Here is a 16,680-nt window from a genome sequence, read left to right on the forward strand (position 1 = left end):
GGGGTGGGGAGCTGGGGGTCGGCCTTTTCTCACAGGTAACTAGTGATAGGAGTAGAGGGAATGGCCTCGAGGTGTGCCAGGGGAGGCTCAGGCCGGAAATGAGGAGACATTTCTGTCAGAAAGAGCAGTCAGGCATTGGAACGGGTTGCCCAGGGAGGCGGTGGAGTCACCGTCCCTGGGAGTGTTCGAGGAAAGGTTGGACATGGTGCTTAGGGACATGGTTTAGTGGTGACATTGGTGGTAGGGTGGTTGCACTGGATGATTTTGGAGGCCTTTTTTTTTACTGATTCTAGCGTTCTGTGACCGGGCTCGCCTCCTTCAGCCCCGGCGGGCCCAGCGCAGGGCCCCGCCCGGCGGCAGGGGGCGCTGCAGCCCCCCCCCCCCCCCGCTCCACTGGCAGGCGCATGCGCAAAGCGTCGGTGACAGGACGGGGGGTGGTGGGCGTGGCCTAAAATAAAGGAGGCGTGGACTATCGGGGAAGGGGGCGTGGCCTTTCCATGGCCGGGGCTGGAGCCCGTCCGCCTATAGAGTCACGGGCAGCTGGGAGCTAGACAGGCGCGGCTGCGCATGCGTACTGGGCGCGAACCGCGCAGGCTCCGCCCCCCGGCCGGCGCCGCCGTATAAAAGGGGGGCGGTTGACGTCAGCGCTCTCTTCCGCCCGCTCTGCGCTCGCCACCGAGACAGGGCCGCCGCTGCCGCCATTACCGCTCCCCCCCCCGCCTCGTAGAATCCGCCGCCATCCGCCATCATGGTGAGCCCCCGCGTCCTGCCGCCGCCCGGGGGGGTCGGAGGGGACCTCGAACTGGTTGCGGGACCGGGGATCGCTGCCCCAGGAGGGCCGACGGCGGGGCATGGGTCTGGCGCTGCGGGCCGGGCCTGTGCTGAGGGGTGGGGCTGGACGGGGGAGCGGGGGTGACCGGGGGGGGGGGGGGGGGGAGGGAGGTGCCGTGGCAGCCCCTTGGGGGCCTTCCCGTGCTGGTGCCGGGTTGTGTGGGACCCGGTCGTGCTGCTCCCTGCCCGGCGGGGGGAGCGGCGGTGATGTGGCAGTGGAACGGGGCCGGGAGGCCACCGGGCGTTATGTAACGCTGCGGGCCCGGCGAGGGCAGCCTCGCAGGCTGTCGTTTACCTAGAACGCCTTTCATACAGGGTTTCTGCGCGATAAGGGTTAGGTTTTCAGCAGGGTTTGCCTCAAGGAGACAGCCGGTAGCAGGGTTTGTAGGATGTGCTCGGGGTGTCGGCTGCTGCTGGGTGCCTGCAGCGCGAGCCTGGGCCTCGCTGTTCCTAACGCTGGTGTCTGCAGTGCCCTTGGTGTCCCTTCTGTGGGGCGTCTCGTAGCGTCGGCTGCGCAGGCAGAATTGATGTCAGCAGGAGTAAACTTGGCACTGCCAGGTATTGGCGTTGTTGGTTGGCCTTCCTGGAAAAAACAAAGCTTGCTTTTTTATACACTGCGTTTTTTCGCCTTTCTCTTTTCAAGGTGAACTTCACAGTAGACCAGATACGGGCCATCATGGACAAAAAGGCCAACATCAGGAACATGTCTGTGATTGCCCACGTTGATCATGGCAAATCAACCCTGACTGATTCTCTGGTATGCAAAGCTGGTATCATCGCCTCTGCCCGCGCGGGGGAGACTCGTTTCACTGACACAAGAAAGGATGAGCAGGAACGGTGCATCACCATCAAATCAACGTGAGTTGTCGTTCTTCAGGCGCTTTAATGCTTCTAGTGCACGGTCTGACCTTGGAGGTGCTTTGAATCCTAGGCTGTTTTTTTTTCTTGAGCTCGAAGAAGAGATCATCAGGCATTTTCTGGTCACATCATTCAGAAGCTTACCTCGTTCTTGTGAGAATTGCTTAAATGAAAGAACAAGTATTGGGGTTGGTGTTCACAGGAGCCCTGTGGTATGGAGGCTGTCTGGTGAGCTGCCACTGTTCTTAGGAGTGTCTCTGCCTGCAGACGGGGCTGTGTCACCATGGGTGGCTGAGGAGTGTGAAAGGGGATGGGAAGGGATTAGATGTAGTAGAAGAAGCAGAAATACTTGTCTGAAAGTGCTCTTTGGGCACTTCGAATCGCCGGAAGTGGTTATGGTTTCAGGAAAGCATAAGAAGCGCAGTTCTCAGCTTCTGAGTATCTTCTGTGCTGGCCTCCCAGGAACGTGATTGAAGAAATCGTGAAGCCGAAGTGCAGCTTCTGTGCAGGATGAAAGGCAGATCCTAATTGCATGTTTGTTTCTAAGCACTGGGGAGTGGTAATGCATGGTTAGAAACTTCGAGTTTTTGTTTTATTTCAGAGCTATTTCTCTATTTTATGAGCTCTCTGAAAATGATTTGGCCTTCATCAAGCAGAGCAAGGATGGTTCTGGTTTTTTGATCAACCTGATCGACTCTCCTGGGCACGTGGATTTCTCTTCAGAGGTCACTGCTGCTCTTCGTGTCACTGACGGTGCCCTGGTTGTTGTCGACTGTGTCTCTGGTAAGGTTTTCTGTATCCGTGTGTAACTGCAGTGTACCTTGGTCAAGCTTGAAAATAAGAGAACTATTTCCCATGCGTTTGACAGGCGTGTGCGTGCAGACAGAGACCGTGCTGCGTCAGGCCATTGCTGAGAGGATCAAGCCTGTCCTGATGATGAACAAGATGGACCGAGCGCTGCTGGAGCTGCAGCTGGAGCCAGAAGAGCTGTACCAGACCTTCCAGCGCATCGTTGAAAACGTCAACGTCATCATCTCCACGTACGGAGAAGGAGAAAGCGGTCCCATGGGAAATATCATGGTAAGTGAGTGGCTGTGAACACTGTCTGCAAAATAAGCCACTTGAGCAACAGCAAGCAGTTGTGGCCTTTCAGTAGTCCTTTGCCCTATCGAAGAGAAGTGAGACCGGAATAATGAGCGTACCCCTGCTACCCAGACTCCACTGGTTTGGGGATCCTGCTTGCTTTCCTTCAGAATCTTCTGTTAGCACAAGCCCTGAGCAAATGAAGATTGTAAATCCAGGAAAGTACCTTCCCTCTGTAGGACTTCTTATGCACCTGGCGTCAGGTGATGCGAGATCCTTGGCTCCTGCTCAGCACCAGCCGTCTCCTGAGACGGAAGGGCAGTTGGTGTCTGCTGTACCTCTGTTCTGTGCTCCCTGCTGGGCTCCTGAGCAATGAGCAGGACTTCTGGCTGGAGAAAACCTGTGTGCTTTGTTCCTGTTGAGCACTTTTGTGCATGTTACAGGTGTTCATATGCTGCTGATGATCCCTGTTAAGGACGAGAGTCTTACTTGCATGCAAGTTAAGCAGATGTTGAGCTGCTTGAAGTGAAGAACAGTCAACCGAACTGGGAAAAACTGATCCAGTTCTGTTACAAAGCTAAAATTGGGCAGTCTGATCCCCTGGGCAAATGGTGGCAGTCACAGAAATGCTCAAGGGTTCTGTAGCTCTGAGGCTTCATCTTCAAACTCTGCTGAGTGGTGTTTGAGGCCGGCTGCCGGGACGTTCCCTGTCTGTAACAGCTGTTGTTGCTCCTCTGTAACCCAACTGCTTGTTGCTTTTTCAGATCGATCCAGTGCTTGGTACAGTTGGCTTTGGTTCTGGTCTGCACGGCTGGGCTTTCACTTTGAAACAGTTTGCTGAAATGTATGTTGCAAAGTTTGCTGCCAAGGGTGACGCCCAGCTGAATCCATCGGAGCGTGCCAAGAAAGTAGAAGACATGATGAAGAAGCTGTGGGGAGATAGGTGAGCAGTTGGGGCTGACTTTAGTTTCCAGGCGAGCTGTGTGCCCGCAACCTGATGGTGCAGAAGATCAGTGAGGAGGGGAGGACGTGGTTGTGCCTGTTCGCAGCCCTGTCTCACATAATTGGTCCTTCTGCTAGCTTTGGTTCAGAGATCTGTCTCCCACTAAATCTTTACAGAATAGGAAAGCCAGACAAGTGGGGAGGGGATGGTGAGCTGGCGATGTGAGTAAATGCATTTTGGCCAGCTCTGAAAGCCTGAGAGTGATTGGGAAGGCTGAGTTCTTACTCAGCAACTCTTTCCTCTGCCCTGAGCTAAGCAGAAAAAGCCACAACTCTGTGCCTGGACTGGGCATTGATAGCTGTCTGGCATAATTCTTTCTCCAGGTATTTCGATCCTGCTACTGGCAAGTTCAGCAAGTCTGCCACTGGCCCTGATGGAAAGAAACTGCCCAGGACGTTCTGCCAGCTCATCCTTGACCCCATCTTCAAGGTGTGTTTCTTAGTGCTCAGCCCTTGTTGGTGCCTTAAGCTCCCGGTTGTGCCGCAGTGCGTGATGATGGAAAATTTCTTCACTTTGACCTGACGCGTTTGATTGAAGAAATTTGAGTGTCTGACACAAGGCTAGCTCATTACTCTGCAGTCAGGGGAGCTGGTAGCAGATAAGGGGAAGGCAAGTATGTGCCTAAGTCTGTATGGATTTAATGGGGTGGAAGGTCAGAACGCAGGTTCTGTAGAGTGTAGAGTTTGTGCTGCTGCTGCAGACTGGGTCCCAAGGCATTCACGAATGTTGCTATTTTAGGTTTTTGATGCAATCATGAGCTTCAAGAAGGAGGAGGCAGCTAAACTGATTGAGAAACTGGACATCAAGCTTGACAGTGAAGATAAGGACAAGGAGGGCAAGCCCCTGCTGAAGGTGAGATTGGTCTGAATCCTCTGTGAGGAGAGGTCAGAAGTGGGGCTGATCCAGCTGCATGAACGTACTCAGCAGCTACAAATCCTGCTTGGGTTGGAAGGTGCTGTTCACTGCTCAGAGGGGAGTGAGGAGGGAAAGGTTAACTGCTCGGCTTCGAACAATCTGCTTGGGTCTTACTCCTCTAATTTCCGCCTCAGGCTGTGATGAGGCGGTGGCTGCCTGCTGGAGATGCCCTGCTGCAGATGATCACCATCCACCTGCCTTCTCCTGTCACGGCCCAGAAGTACCGCTGCGAGCTGCTCTATGAGGGACCCCCCGATGATGAGGCTGCCATAGGTACAATGAGCCCCTTCTCTGCCGTGAGGGATCTCTTCACGTAGCTGCTTAGCGGTCTGAAATGCCTGTAGCTGTCTTGTTCTGCGTCCTCAGCTTAGTAGCTCCTCTAATTCTTGACCCCGTAGCTCTTCTAGCACGGATCAAACAGGCTTACTAGGTAGCACTTTACTCGGGAGGGTTGAGCTAGGTAAGTAACTGGAGAGAAGCCAGGGTGTGTGCCAAAGGCTCAGGCTGAGCCTGTATTTGTTTAAAAGATCCCTGGTAAAAGATCTCTTGGCAGTCTGATCTCTCTCACTGGTAGTGCTGGCCAGCTGGATAGAAGGGAACAGGCGGGGGCACTGTTGGGTACATTCTCATGATTAGGGGGCCGTGGGTGGTTATGCTGATTGCTGGAAATATCACTGAATTAAATTGATTTTTCCTTCTTGCCAGGTATTAAGAACTGTGACCCCAAAGGCCCCCTGATGATGTATATCTCTAAAATGGTGCCAACCTCCGACAAGGGACGTTTCTATGCTTTTGGACGTGTTTTCTCTGGTCTCGTCTCAACTGGCTTGAAAGTCAGGATCATGGGACCCAACTACACACCTGGCAAGAAGGAGGATCTGTACCTAAAGCCAATCCAAAGGTCAGTCCTGGCTGGGTGGAGTGTGATCACAGCTGTGGATCAGGTTTGCGGTTCTAGAACTGTTCTGGGTCGGTTCTAGAACCGTGTTGGGTCTATTCTTAAGTCTGAGGCCGTGGAAAAGGCTTGGCCGCTGATCTCAAGTCCCACAGCTCTGGGATGCTGCCTTGTGGGACTTCATCCTTCAAACCCAGGTGAAACAGCCTTCTCTTTCTTCAGGACCATTCTCATGATGGGCCGCTACGTCGAACCCATCGAGGACGTGCCTTGTGGAAACATCGTTGGTCTGGTTGGTGTCGACCAGTTCCTTGTGAAGACTGGAACCATAACCACCTTCGAGCACGCTCACAACATGAGAGTCATGAAGTTCAGCGTCAGCCCCGTCGTGCGTGTGGCTGTTGAAGCCAAGAACCCAGCCGACCTGCCCAAGCTAGTGGAAGGACTGAAGCGTCTCGCCAAGTCTGACCCTATGGTGCAGGTGAATGTCTGAGAGTTTGAGGTGCAGGAGATTCCCTGGTCCTGCTGACACAGTAGGCTTCTGGTGGGAGTTGTTCTTTTCGCCCTTTGTGATTGCGCTGGGCGCGCTGGCAGGGAAATGTCCTCAGCTGGATGCTGGTCCCAGCCTTACCAGAGTGGGAAGGAACGGAGCGTTTCACCTTTGGGCTGGTACTGAGTCATCCTCAGACCAGTGGAAAGAGTTCCCCAAACCAGCCCCATGAGTCAGAAGCCCGATGGTCTCTGGTTTTTGCCAAATGTTAGTGGTTTATGTGCAAGAGCTTCCGTTGCGTTGCAGTCAGAAGTCTCACCTGCTGCATTAATGCTCTTCGCAGTGCATCATTGAGGAGTCTGGAGAGCACATCATTGCTGGTGCAGGGGAGCTGCACTTGGAAATCTGCCTGAAGGATCTGGAAGAGGACCATGCTTGCATTCCTATAAAGGTACGGCTGCTGCACGCAGCCTGGTGCGCTGAGGGGCTGCTGGGGCAGAATGACTCTGCAGCTTGTAACCTCCTAACTGACAACACGGATGCAGCTGCCTGTCTCTGCGGCCCCTGCCACCGGGGAGCAAATGCCTGGGGTGCCAGTTACTGCAGCGGCAGTTTAAGAATTCCAGCTATGGTGGATGGAGCGGAGCGCGAGGCTCACACAGCTCCTGATCTGATTTACTGCTGGCTGCTTAACACTGCGTTTTGTTACGCTGCCTGTAAAGCAGCGTGGGTTGGGTGTTGCCCCGATGTGAGTGCTATCTACGCAAACTTGCAGCCAGTGGGGGTTGCTCTTGAAGTCAAAGCAGTAAGAGTTTGGTGCTAGACCTGTTCTGCCTTAGCGCTGGTGTGAGCTGCAGTTCGGTCAGTGTCTCACTGCTGTTCTCTGCTGTGCTGTTTGTCGCCGCAGAAATCTGATCCTGTTGTGTCTTACCGTGAGACAGTCAGCGAGGAATCCAACGTGATGTGCCTTTCCAAGTCCCCCAACAAACACAATAGGCTGTACATGAAGGCCCGGCCCTTCCCCGATGGATTGGCTGAAGACATTGACAAGGGCGAGGTCTCTGCTCGCCAGGAGTTGAAACAGCGAGCTCGCTACCTGGCCGAGAAGTACGAGTGGGACGTCACCGAAGCCAGGAAGATCTGGTGCTTCGGTCCCGATGGCACTGGCCCCAACATCCTGACTGACATCACCAAGGGAGTGCAGTACCTGAACGAGATCAAGGACAGTGTGGTGGCTGGCTTCCAGTGGGCGACAAAGGAGGTAGGGGCCGTGCTTCTGGTGCTCAGCTTCTGGGGCTGACTGCTCCGGGGCGGCAGCGTGCGGAGTCCTGAAAAGCTGATGCTGAGGAGAGCTTTGGAAATAGTGCATGAAGAAGCTAGTAAAAGGCTTCAGTGCTCTGAGAAGCTGCACTGATGAATTGGAGGTAGGAGTAGCTGATTCTTAACTCATTGGCAAGGAAGATAAAATACTGAGTAGCTTCTCAGCGTAGCAAGTGAGCTGCTGTGCTCGCTGCTGTAGGACCCACTCCCAAGGAACACCAGTAAGCCGAGACACCAGTAGACACCAGTAAGCTGAGGGAGCAGAGCTTGCCAGTAGAGACTGCCAGCTGCTTTCTGCCCCCAGCGCTGGTTGACAGCCTGCTTCCCTTTCCCAGGGGGTCCTGTGTGAGGAGAACATGCGTGGTGTTCGCTTCGATGTGCACGATGTGACCCTGCACGCCGATGCCATCCACCGTGGAGGCGGGCAGATCATCCCCACTGCCAGGAGATGCCTGTATGCCTGCGTGCTTACTGCCCAGCCCAGGCTCATGGAGCCCGTCTACCTTGTGGAAATCCAGGTAAGGACAAAGCTCAGCCCAGAAGCTCCGAAGAACCCGCGTGCGCAAATGTAGGTGCGTATTTACAGTCCTGACCCCTCTCTTGCAGTGCCCAGAGCAGGTGGTTGGTGGCATCTACAGTGTGCTGAACAAGAAACGTGGCCACGTCTTCGAGGAGTCCCAGGTGGCCGGCACCCCCATGTTTGTGGTCAAGGCCTACCTGCCTGTCAACGAGTCCTTTGGTGAGTGGGGGAGCTCTGGGAGTGCTGCAAGGGGGGTGGTGCATGCGCTGACAGCCAGGGGCAGGTAAATCCTAAATCCTGCTCTGGAAGGAGAACCTTTATATTCTGCTGTTCCTTACCTGGATGTGCCTCGGGACGCAGGCTGCCAGGTGCCCTGCAAGTTACCATCCCTGGAGGTTTGGGGGTGCTCCTTCGGAGGTTTTGGGTGCTCCTTTGGGGTCCTGTTGAAGGTTGTGGGTCACCAGCAGCACACCTAAAGGGGATGAGGGGCAGCTGGAAGGTCACTGTAGCTGAGGCGTGTGGCAAGTTCATGCTCTTGGACACCGCATACACCACATCTGTCCTGTGGGAGAGGTGATGACGTGAAGCTGTAGGGAAATGCACGCCTCTCATCTCTGCTCTCTCCTCCAGGTTTTACGGCTGACCTCAGGTCCAACACCGGCGGCCAGGCTTTCCCCCAGTGCGTGTTTGACCACTGGCAGATCCTGGCCGGGAACCCCTTCGACAGCACTACCCGTCCCTGCCAGCTGGTGGCCGAGACCCGCAAACGCAAAGGGCTGAAGGAGGGCATCCCCGCACTGGACAACTTCCTGGACAAGTTGTAAAAGCCCCCTGCCCCAGCATCACTGTCACTGTTGTTGGACTCGGAAAAAAAACTAACTAGCGTAACACCAGTGCAGCAGGCAAATGGTAGACTGCAGTGACCATCTCTTTGCATTGTACTTAAGCAGTTTCATAGCGATTTGAGACTTTCAACAAAAAAGCATTGATATTCAGCCTTATAGGTTTCTGTGTTGCACATGACTCATCTGGGGCCCCACTCGGTGCCATTGTAACTAAAACATTTCCACTTGATGCAACTAGAGTTGCCTGATTCCATATTTATTTGACTCGTGGGTGAGGAGGAGCATCTCTGCTTTATTTTCTGAGGGTGTAGAGTGGCTGGAGGTGGGGGAGCAGGGATGTGCTCAGTTCTTATCTCTCAAAGGGGGGGGGGGACGACGGTGCCCAACTGAACGCAAACCAGGTGCAGCCGGGGCTGGGGAGGGGGGGGGGCTGGCTCCTGTTAATGGCCTGTAGTGGGTTTTCAGGGAGGGGGTGTCCAGGGATTTCTGGTTGGGCAGAAACTAGAAGGCAAGGAGATCTCGTGCAGTGTGCTTGTCATCATGACCATCAACCAATGTATTAGTGCCACTGGAAATAATAAATTTGATATGGTGATTGAATAGTCGCGGGGGCTCCTGGCTTGGTTCCCTCCTGGAGGTGCCCGCGGCCGTTTCTCCTGGTAGCAGCGCGCTCTGTCCCCCTACCGGTCTGCTGCTGAGGCCCGCCGGCCTCCGGGGGGGGCGGGGAATGCGGCGGGGGGGGAGGAATGCGGGGGGGGGCCGGGAGGCTGCGGGGGCCGGAGGCTGCACTTCGCAGCCGCGCCGGGAGGGGGCCGGGGGCGGGTCTCGAACCCGCGGCCGGACGGTGTTCGCCCCATCCCCCCTCGGTGACGTCATCGCACCGAGGGGCGGGGCCTTCGGACGGCGCGGCAGCCAATGGGAGGCGCGGGGGGGGCCGGGGCCTGCGCTGTGCTGGAATGCGGCGGCGGCGGCGGCCCAGGTGGGGCCGGGCGGGGCGGGGCCGGGCCGGGGGGCGCGGGGGGGCGGGGGGGGGGGGGGGCCGGGGGCCGGGGGCCGGGGGGGGGCGGGGGGGGGGGGCGGCTCCGGTCCCGCTGAGCGATCGCGGCCCCGCGGCCCGTGTCGTGCTCCAGGTGCTGAGCGGAGGCTCCCCCCGCCGGGGAAGCGGCGGCCCCGCGGCCATGTCCACCTTCCGGCAGGAGAGCGTGGAGGAGTTCTACGAGATGGGCGGAGAGCTCGGCAGGTAGGGGGGGGGGCGGGGGGGGGCTGGGGGGGGCGGCGGGTGGCGTCACGGCGAGCGCTTACGTCACGGCGAGCGCTTACGATGAGCTCGTGCGTCACGACGAGCTCTTGCGTCACAAGTTCTTACGTCACGACGAGCTCTTGCGTCAGAGTGAGCTCGTACGTCACGACGAGCTCCTGTCACGACGAGCGCTGACGTCATGATGAGATCTTACATCAGAGCGAGCTCTTACATCACGATGAGCTCTTACGTCACAACGAGCTCTTACATCAGAGCGAGCTCTTTTGTCACGACGAGCTCTTACGTCACGACAAACTCTTATATCAGAGCTACCTCATGTCGCAATGAGCTCTTACATCAGAGCGAGCTCTTACATCACGACGACCTCTTACATCAGTGAGCTCTTTTGTCACGACGAGCTCTTATGTCGTGATGAGTTTTTACACCATAACGAGCTCTTACGTCACGACGAGCTCTTACATCAGAGCTCTCTCCTGTGGCAGCACAGCCCCCACGCTTCCCCGCTGCCACTCCCCACAGGCGCTGGGCTCGCCGTGCCGTGGTGCTGGGGCCCGGCCGCCCCACGCAGCAGCAGCCACGTGCCCGGGGGGGGGTTCGGGCTCTGCAGCCCCCCCAGGTCCCGCAGCCCTCAGCAGCCCCCCGGCACCCCTCAGGGCCGGGGCCCTGCCATAGGCCTCCGGTCCTCCCCCGGTGTGGGGTCTGCTGGTGCCTGGGCTGCCCCTGGGGAACGTGGCCGTGGCGGCTCCGCTCCGGGCCTTATAAGGCCTCTCGAGCGAGCGGGGCCGGTGGCAGGGCCGGGACGTCCCCGTGTGCCGGCAGGGAGGGGACGGGGTGGACGTGGGCCTGTGCCCCTCTCCTGGCCGCTGAGGGGCCGTGGGGGCTCGAGGGTGCCGGGAGGGACGGGTGCCAGGAGCGTCCCCGGCCTCTGTGGGCAGATTTCAGGCTTCCTCCCAGCCACTGGCGGCGACCACCGGGCTCCCAAGCAGCCGGGGACCAGTGGCGGAGGCCACGATTATGGCCCGGCTGGGGGCTGAGCGGATCGGGATGGCATCTGCAGCTGCCTGGGCAGCACGGGGACGAGCCGGCAGCCGCCGTGTCCTCGGGAGGAATTTCCTTCCTGCGTCCCACGCAGCGCCGCTCCGCGGGGGTTTGGTTTTAACGCCAGCTCCGGCTGAGCCGCGTGGTGCGTGCGGGGCTACGTGGGCAGCCGGGGTACCCCAGCCCTGCTGCACGGTCACGCCTGCCCCGGGGGTGGGTTTTTTCTCCTCCTGGCTCTGCTGTAGGGGCTTCAGTGCCCCCAGACCCGTCCTACAGCCGGAGGAGCAATGCAGGGAGCAGATGGGTTGTGTCGGACACATATGGGAGGACCCCGATTCCAAAGAAGCCTGGGGGAGCTGTGCATCCTCCTGCACCGGTAGGCGCGGTGCGGGATGTCCTCTCCTCACCTTGCCCCTTCCCTGCCTCCCCCAGCGGCCAGTTTGCCATCGTGCGGAAGTGTCGGGAGAGGAAAACGGGCCTGGAGTACGCGGCCAAATTCATCAAGAAGCGGCGGCTCTCATCCAGCCGGCGTGGCGTGAGCCGGGAGGAGATCGAGAGGGAGGTGGACATCCTGCGGGAGATCCAGCACCCCAACATCATCACGCTGCACGACATCTTTGAGAACAAAACGGACGTGGTGCTGATCCTGGAGCTGGTCTCGGGGGGCGAGCTCTTTGACTTCCTGGCCGAGAAGGAGTCCCTGACGGAGGAGGAGGCCACCCAGTTCCTCAAGCAGATCCTGGACGGGGTGCACTACCTGCACTCCAAGCGCATCGCCCATTTTGACTTGAAGGTGAGGCCTGGCACGCGTGAGTACCTCGTGTCCGGCATTGGGGGGTGGGTGGTAAATGTCGCACCTCTCCCTCTGCAGCCGGAGAACATCATGCTGCTGGACAAGAACGTGCCAAACCCTCGCATCAAACTCATTGACTTCGGGATCGCCCACAAGATCGAAGCTGGGAACGAGTTCAAGAACATCTTTGGGACCCCAGAGTTTGTGGGTGAGGCCAGGCGGGCGTTGTTTGTGGGGGGGTCCCCAGCCAAGCATGCAGCAATGTCCCTGCTCCTTCCCTCTCCCACCATCTCCAAGATTTTGCCTCTCGTGCCTTTATGCAGCGATGAGTTCAGCGTCCGAACTGCAGCCCCGGGGTGGGCAGAGCAGCCAGACTCCTCGGTCCTGCCATCCTCGGGCACCCTAAGATTTGAGGGCAGAGCTGGGCTCCCCGCATCTCCCCGAAAGCTCCGGAGGAAGTGGCCGGGCGGGGGATGAATGCCTCCATGGGGACAGATTTAATTTTTTCTCCCCAGAATAAATCTGTTCTCTCCCTTCTTTCCTTCCAAAGCTCCGGAAATTGTGAACTATGAACCCCTGGGGCTGGAGGCGGACATGTGGTGAGTGGTTCCCCACGGGTCCCGGTGCTCTGCAGGCGGGCACAGCGTGCCAGCCCCGCTGCCGTCCCCGTGCGCTGCTTGGAGAGGAGCCGGGGCAGGGCAGGATGAGGCCCACTCGGTGCAGGGGTGAAGGGACCTGCAGGGCTTTGACCTCGTTTTCTCTCTGTTTTCCAGGAGCATTGGTGTCATCACGTACATCCTGTGAGTATCAGGGGTGCCGTGAGGGCAGGGATCAGGACCGCGGTGTCCCTGCCCCGTGCTCTGTCGCCTGCCTGGGGTGTGACGACCCGCTCTCGCCACAGGTTGAGCGGGGCCTCTCCCTTCCTGGGGGAGACGAAGCAAGAGACCTTGACCAACATATCGGCTGTGAACTACGACTTCGACGAGGAGTATTTCAGCAACACCAGCGAGCTGGCCAAGGACTTCATCCGACGCCTGCTTGTCAAGGACCCCAAGTGAGAGGCAGGGAGCAGACAACAGGGATTAACCAGGGGAGGGGATGGTCCCCGGGTACAGGCAGCCCCCACGCCTGCTCTCCTCCTCTCCACGTTAGGGTTTCTCTCTGAGCCTGCCGTGCTGCCTGATGCCACCTCTGGCTGTCCCTGCTGAGCTGGTTTAGAATCCCATTTATTCCCCCATTCCTTCCCCTTTGCTCTTTGTTTTCTGCTGGTTGTAGGATTCAAAGTCTCTTCCCCGTGTCAGCATGGAGTGGATTTTGCCAGAATTGTGGTGTCTCTAGGAGCACCCGGTGGCTGCAGCAGCTTAGGAGGGAACTGGGCTCATGAGAAAGGGTTGAATCAAGGGATAAACCACGCGTTTGGGCAGCCCCTCTGATCACAGCTTTGCTGTCGTTGCAGGAAGCGGATGACAATAGCTCAAAGCCTGGAGCACCCGTGGATTAAGGTATGAAGTTAGTGGTGTCTTTTGGGTGTCCAGCTTCCAGGAGGTCAGGGGGTGGAGGTTTTGGATTAAGATATGAAGTTAGTGGTGTCTTCTGGGTGTCCAGCTTCCAGGAGGTCAGGGGGTGGAGGTTTGTGTGTTTGCAGCTCTCAGCTGCTCCTCCAGCCCTGCCGGGGCTGGTTTGGCTCCGCTGCAGCACCGGTGGGTATGGAGGAAGAGGCAGGCGGTCCCGTTCCTGCTCTTCTGGCCGTGCCCTACGCCGTGGCTGTCCCTCTCCCCAGGTGATCAAGAGGAGGAACGTCCGCAATGAGGACAACGGCAAGAAGCCCGAGCGCCGCCGGCTGAAGACGACGCGCCTGAAGGAGTACACCATCAAATCGCACTCCAGCATGCCGCCCAACAACACGTACATCAACTTCGAGCGCTTCTCCAAGGTCATGGAGGAGGTGGCTGCGGCCGAGGAGAGCCTCCGAGAGCTGGAGAGGAACAAGAAGTCCTTCCAGGAGGACATCGAGGCTCTGCTGTCCATCTACGAGGAGAAGGAGTCGTGGTACAAGGAGGAGAATGAGAGCATCAGCCAGGACCTCCGCCAGATCCGGCAGGAGCTGCAGAAGACGGAGGCGCTGAAGAAGCAGACGCAAGAGGAGACCAAGAGCGTGCTGCAGGCGGCCAACGGCCTCAAGAGGCGCTACCGAAAGCTGGAGAACCACTACGAGGCGCTGGCCAAGCAGGTGGCCTCGGAGATGAAGTTCGTGCAGGAGCTGGTGTGGTCCATCGAGCGCGAGAAGCTGCAGAGCGGCGAGGGGGACGGCAGCATCCGCTAGCCCGCCCTGGTGCTGGCGGGTCGAGGGGAGCCCCCGGGGCCCGCAGGGAGGGCCGCTGCCCCCCGCAGCCGAGCTTTGCTTGTTTGCCCGGAGCAGTAGCAGATTGCAGCAGCTTTTAGCGTAGGAGCGAGGCTCCTGGGGGAGCACGGGTCCGGTGAGCGGCGCTGCCTCTCAGCCTCACTGCCCCCGGGGGGCTTGGCATCCATCCGTCGTCCCCACGCAGGAGGCGGCGCTGAAGGAACCTCGGTGGTTCTGCCCCTTGCTCGCCAAAGGGGCCGATCCAGCGAGAGGCCTTCAGTAGCTGTCCCTGATGTCTCTCAGCTTCGATTTTTTCCCCCCTTTTTACCACCATCTGCCCAGACCCGGGTCTGTCCCTGCTCGGACGTCAGGCGGCAATGGGGGACTTGTGGGACCATAGCAAAGGGATCCCGAGCGGGCTCTGACTGCTGGGCTCAGGGGTGGCATGCAGGCAGTTTGCACGTCCCGGGAGACCTCTGCCCCGGGGGGGCTCGAGGCTCCCGGCTTGTACTCGCCTGGCTTTTGGCTTTCTGTGTGCGGCTCTCGCTTCGCTCGCCATCTGCATGCTCCCCGTGCTTGAGCTGGGTGCTCCCCCCGCTGCGTTGCCACTGAAGCTGGGGACCACTCCTCTCCTCCGCACCCCTGGGATGCCCTGGGGTCCCGCCTGTGTCTTCTCGGAGCCCCAAGCCCTCGGGGCTCCTTCTCTCCGTGCCTCCAGAGGCTGCTGTTGCCTCTGTGCTTCGCTTTCCTGGGTGCTGGGCACCAGTTCGGCCCATGGAGGTGGCGAGCTCCTCACGGGGCCTTTGGCCACGGGGCTGTGCTCCCCTCCGGCACCGAGCTCATCCTTGTCCCCGTCCTCCCCTTGGTCCCTCGGGAGCTGTGGCATTGTCCCCTGGCTCATGGGGTCTTTTTGGGGTGGCGTCAGAGCTCTCTCAGCAGCTCGTCCTTCGCAACTCCCATCCACTGGTGCTTGCTCTTCCTCCCTGGGGTCTCTGGCTCTGTCCTCAGCGCTCAGAGGCTCGTGCTTTGTCCAAGTGCGGGGGGAATTGGCCGACCTCTGCTTGGGTTGGTCGCTTCCCCCCTTTCTTGTGCCTTTTCCCAAGACCTCCATGGCCTGGGCTGGCCTGCGCGGGCCCCCGAGTTGCCAGGAAGGTTCCTGGCTCCACGTGGCCTTCTTGCGTGTTCCTTTGCTCCCGGCAGCGTCTGGTGTGACCCTCACCCCGGGACTGCAGTGCCGGGAGGGAAAAACATCAGAAAAGTGGCTTCTCCCAGATTTTGTTCCCATTCATCACTGCTCCTCGGTGGGAGGCAGGACCTGGGCTGCTTGCAGCTCACTCGGCTTTTGAATCCGGACACAGGACAGCACCCTCCGTCCCCTTTTAACAAAATAAAGATTTCTGTACCCTGGCCCATGCTGTAGGGTGGGGTTGGGGTGGCGGGGAGGGGGTGCGTCTGTGAATTAGGGAGGGTCCTGGGGGGTGGGGAAGGCCTGGGGAGTTTACGGGGGGATCCCTGCCCTTTTCCCCAGGACCCTCCCTAATGGGGTCCGGGGAACGAGGTCCCGAGTTGCTGCAGGCATGCGGGGGCCGGGGCCGGGTTTCTGCCAGGCCCATCGAGGGGGTTCCGGCTGCTCACGCTCTGGAGAGACGGAGCCAAGACGAAGCTGAATTTGATCTGGGGGAATCACCGGCCAAATCCTCCTGCGAGCGGGTGGCGAGTGTCCCTCTGGCTCCGAGCACCACGGCGCAGGGGCAGTGGGGTCCAGATCCGGCCGCATTTAGCCAGGACCGAGCACAAACCCCAAGGGCTTGGGGGGGGGGACCCACTGACCCCATTGCCGGGGCCACCCGAGGCTCCTCTGGGCACGAGAGGGACGCGGGCACGCCGTGGGGACACACCATGTGCCCCCGCTGACGTGCCTGCGGGGTGTCGGTTTCATCCCAGCTCGCGGGGCATGCGGATGGGGGATAATTTTAGTCATCCCTCCTCTCCAGCCAACGCACTGGCATCCAGGGCCCGAGGGCGACAGCGTGACCGCACAGCGCCCCGCGCACGGGGCCTCGGGCAGGATCAGTGCCACGGCCCCCCGGGGATGGCGGGGCTGGGGGTGCACGGGGCTGGGGGCGGTGGGGTCTGGCTGCGGGGCTGCTGCCGCCCTGTTCCCTTGGGTGCTCCTGGCAGCCGGGAACTGGTCAGGGTGGGAGCTTGGTGGCCCTGGAGGTGCTCAGGACCCTTCGGTGCAGCCTGCAGCTCAGGGCCAGGCCCTGGTTTTCCTCACAGGCCTCCCAGAGTCTGGCTGCTCTCCCCCTCCTTGGGAAAGGTGACGCCGTGGTGGCTTTGGGGTCTGGCCGGGGAAATTCAGAGCTGGGGAAGAGAGCCCAGAAGAACCAGGCTGGTGGGGCTGGGCGGTGGTCACTGGTACTGGTGGGGCTGGGCTGTGGTCACTGGTACTGGTGCTGCTGGCCCATTTGGGCCCATGAGTGCTGC

The 16,680-nt window shown here is 59.1% G+C and overlaps 2 protein-coding genes and 1 non-coding gene across 5 annotated transcripts; all 3 read left to right on the forward strand.

Annotated features, from left to right (window-relative positions):
• The first annotated feature begins 581 nt into the window (after nucleotides 1–581).
• Nucleotides 582–8,999, forward strand: EEF2 (eukaryotic translation elongation factor 2). Its single transcript, XM_040537566.1, has 15 exons — nucleotides 582–751; nucleotides 1,475–1,689; nucleotides 2,291–2,472; nucleotides 2,558–2,769; nucleotides 3,537–3,715; nucleotides 4,099–4,204; nucleotides 4,514–4,627; nucleotides 4,825–4,963; nucleotides 5,396–5,591; nucleotides 5,808–6,066; nucleotides 6,419–6,526; nucleotides 6,983–7,336; nucleotides 7,731–7,913; nucleotides 8,002–8,134; nucleotides 8,546–8,999. The coding sequence occupies exons 1-15, from the start codon at nucleotides 749–751 to the stop codon at nucleotides 8,737–8,739; spliced, it is 2,577 nt and encodes an 858-aa protein (XP_040393500.1). The 5' UTR covers nucleotides 582–748; the 3' UTR covers nucleotides 8,740–8,999.
• LOC121060323 lies at nucleotides 4,262–4,330 on the forward strand. Its single transcript, XR_005814782.1, has one exon. It is a non-coding gene; the product is annotated as a small nucleolar RNA SNORD37 (small nucleolar RNA).
• Nucleotides 9,000–9,654: 655 nt separating the features above from the next.
• On the forward strand, nucleotides 9,655–15,600 carry DAPK3 (death associated protein kinase 3). 3 transcript variants are annotated; one of them, XM_040537568.1, is made up of 9 exons: nucleotides 9,655–9,739; nucleotides 9,891–10,000; nucleotides 11,492–11,852; nucleotides 11,931–12,060; nucleotides 12,403–12,451; nucleotides 12,626–12,652; nucleotides 12,754–12,906; nucleotides 13,309–13,354; nucleotides 13,633–15,600. In XM_040537568.1, the coding sequence occupies exons 2-9, from the start codon at nucleotides 9,939–9,941 to the stop codon at nucleotides 14,173–14,175; spliced, it is 1,371 nt and encodes a 456-aa protein (XP_040393502.1). In that variant the 5' UTR covers nucleotides 9,655–9,739; nucleotides 9,891–9,938; the 3' UTR covers nucleotides 14,176–15,600. The 3 variants fall into 3 exon arrangements, with proteins under 3 accessions (XP_040393502.1, XP_040393501.1, XP_040393503.1); XM_040537569.1 differs by having other exon boundaries at nucleotides 9,684–9,729; nucleotides 9,887–10,000; XM_040537567.1 differs by having other exon boundaries at nucleotides 11,492–12,060.
• Nucleotides 15,601–16,680: the final 1,080 nt, after the last annotated feature.

The sequence above is a fragment of the Cygnus olor genome, chromosome 26 (assembly GCF_009769625.2).
Source record: "Cygnus olor isolate bCygOlo1 chromosome 26, bCygOlo1.pri.v2, whole genome shotgun sequence".
Taxonomy (NCBI): domain Eukaryota; kingdom Metazoa; phylum Chordata; class Aves; order Anseriformes; family Anatidae; genus Cygnus; species Cygnus olor.

Excerpts from the sequence above, each read along its gene's own strand:
- DAPK3 (XM_040537567.1), top strand. The coding sequence starts at position 9,939 with ATGTCCACCTTCCGGCAGGAGAGCGTGGAGGAGTTCTACGAGATGGGC. Across the intron at positions 10,001-11,491 it reads ATGGGCGGAGAGCTCGGCAG|CGGCCAGTTTGCCATCGTGC; the intron begins GTAGGGGGGGGG and ends TGCCTCCCCCAG. Across the intron at positions 12,061-12,402 it reads TGGGACCCCAGAGTTTGTGG|CTCCGGAAATTGTGAACTAT; the intron begins GTGAGGCCAGGC and ends TTCCTTCCAAAG.
- EEF2 (XM_040537566.1), top strand. Across the intron at positions 2,473-2,557 it reads TGTTGTCGACTGTGTCTCTG|GCGTGTGCGTGCAGACAGAG; the intron begins GTAAGGTTTTCT and ends TGCGTTTGACAG. Across the intron at positions 5,592-5,807 it reads TACCTAAAGCCAATCCAAAG|GACCATTCTCATGATGGGCC; the intron begins GTCAGTCCTGGC and ends CTCTTTCTTCAG.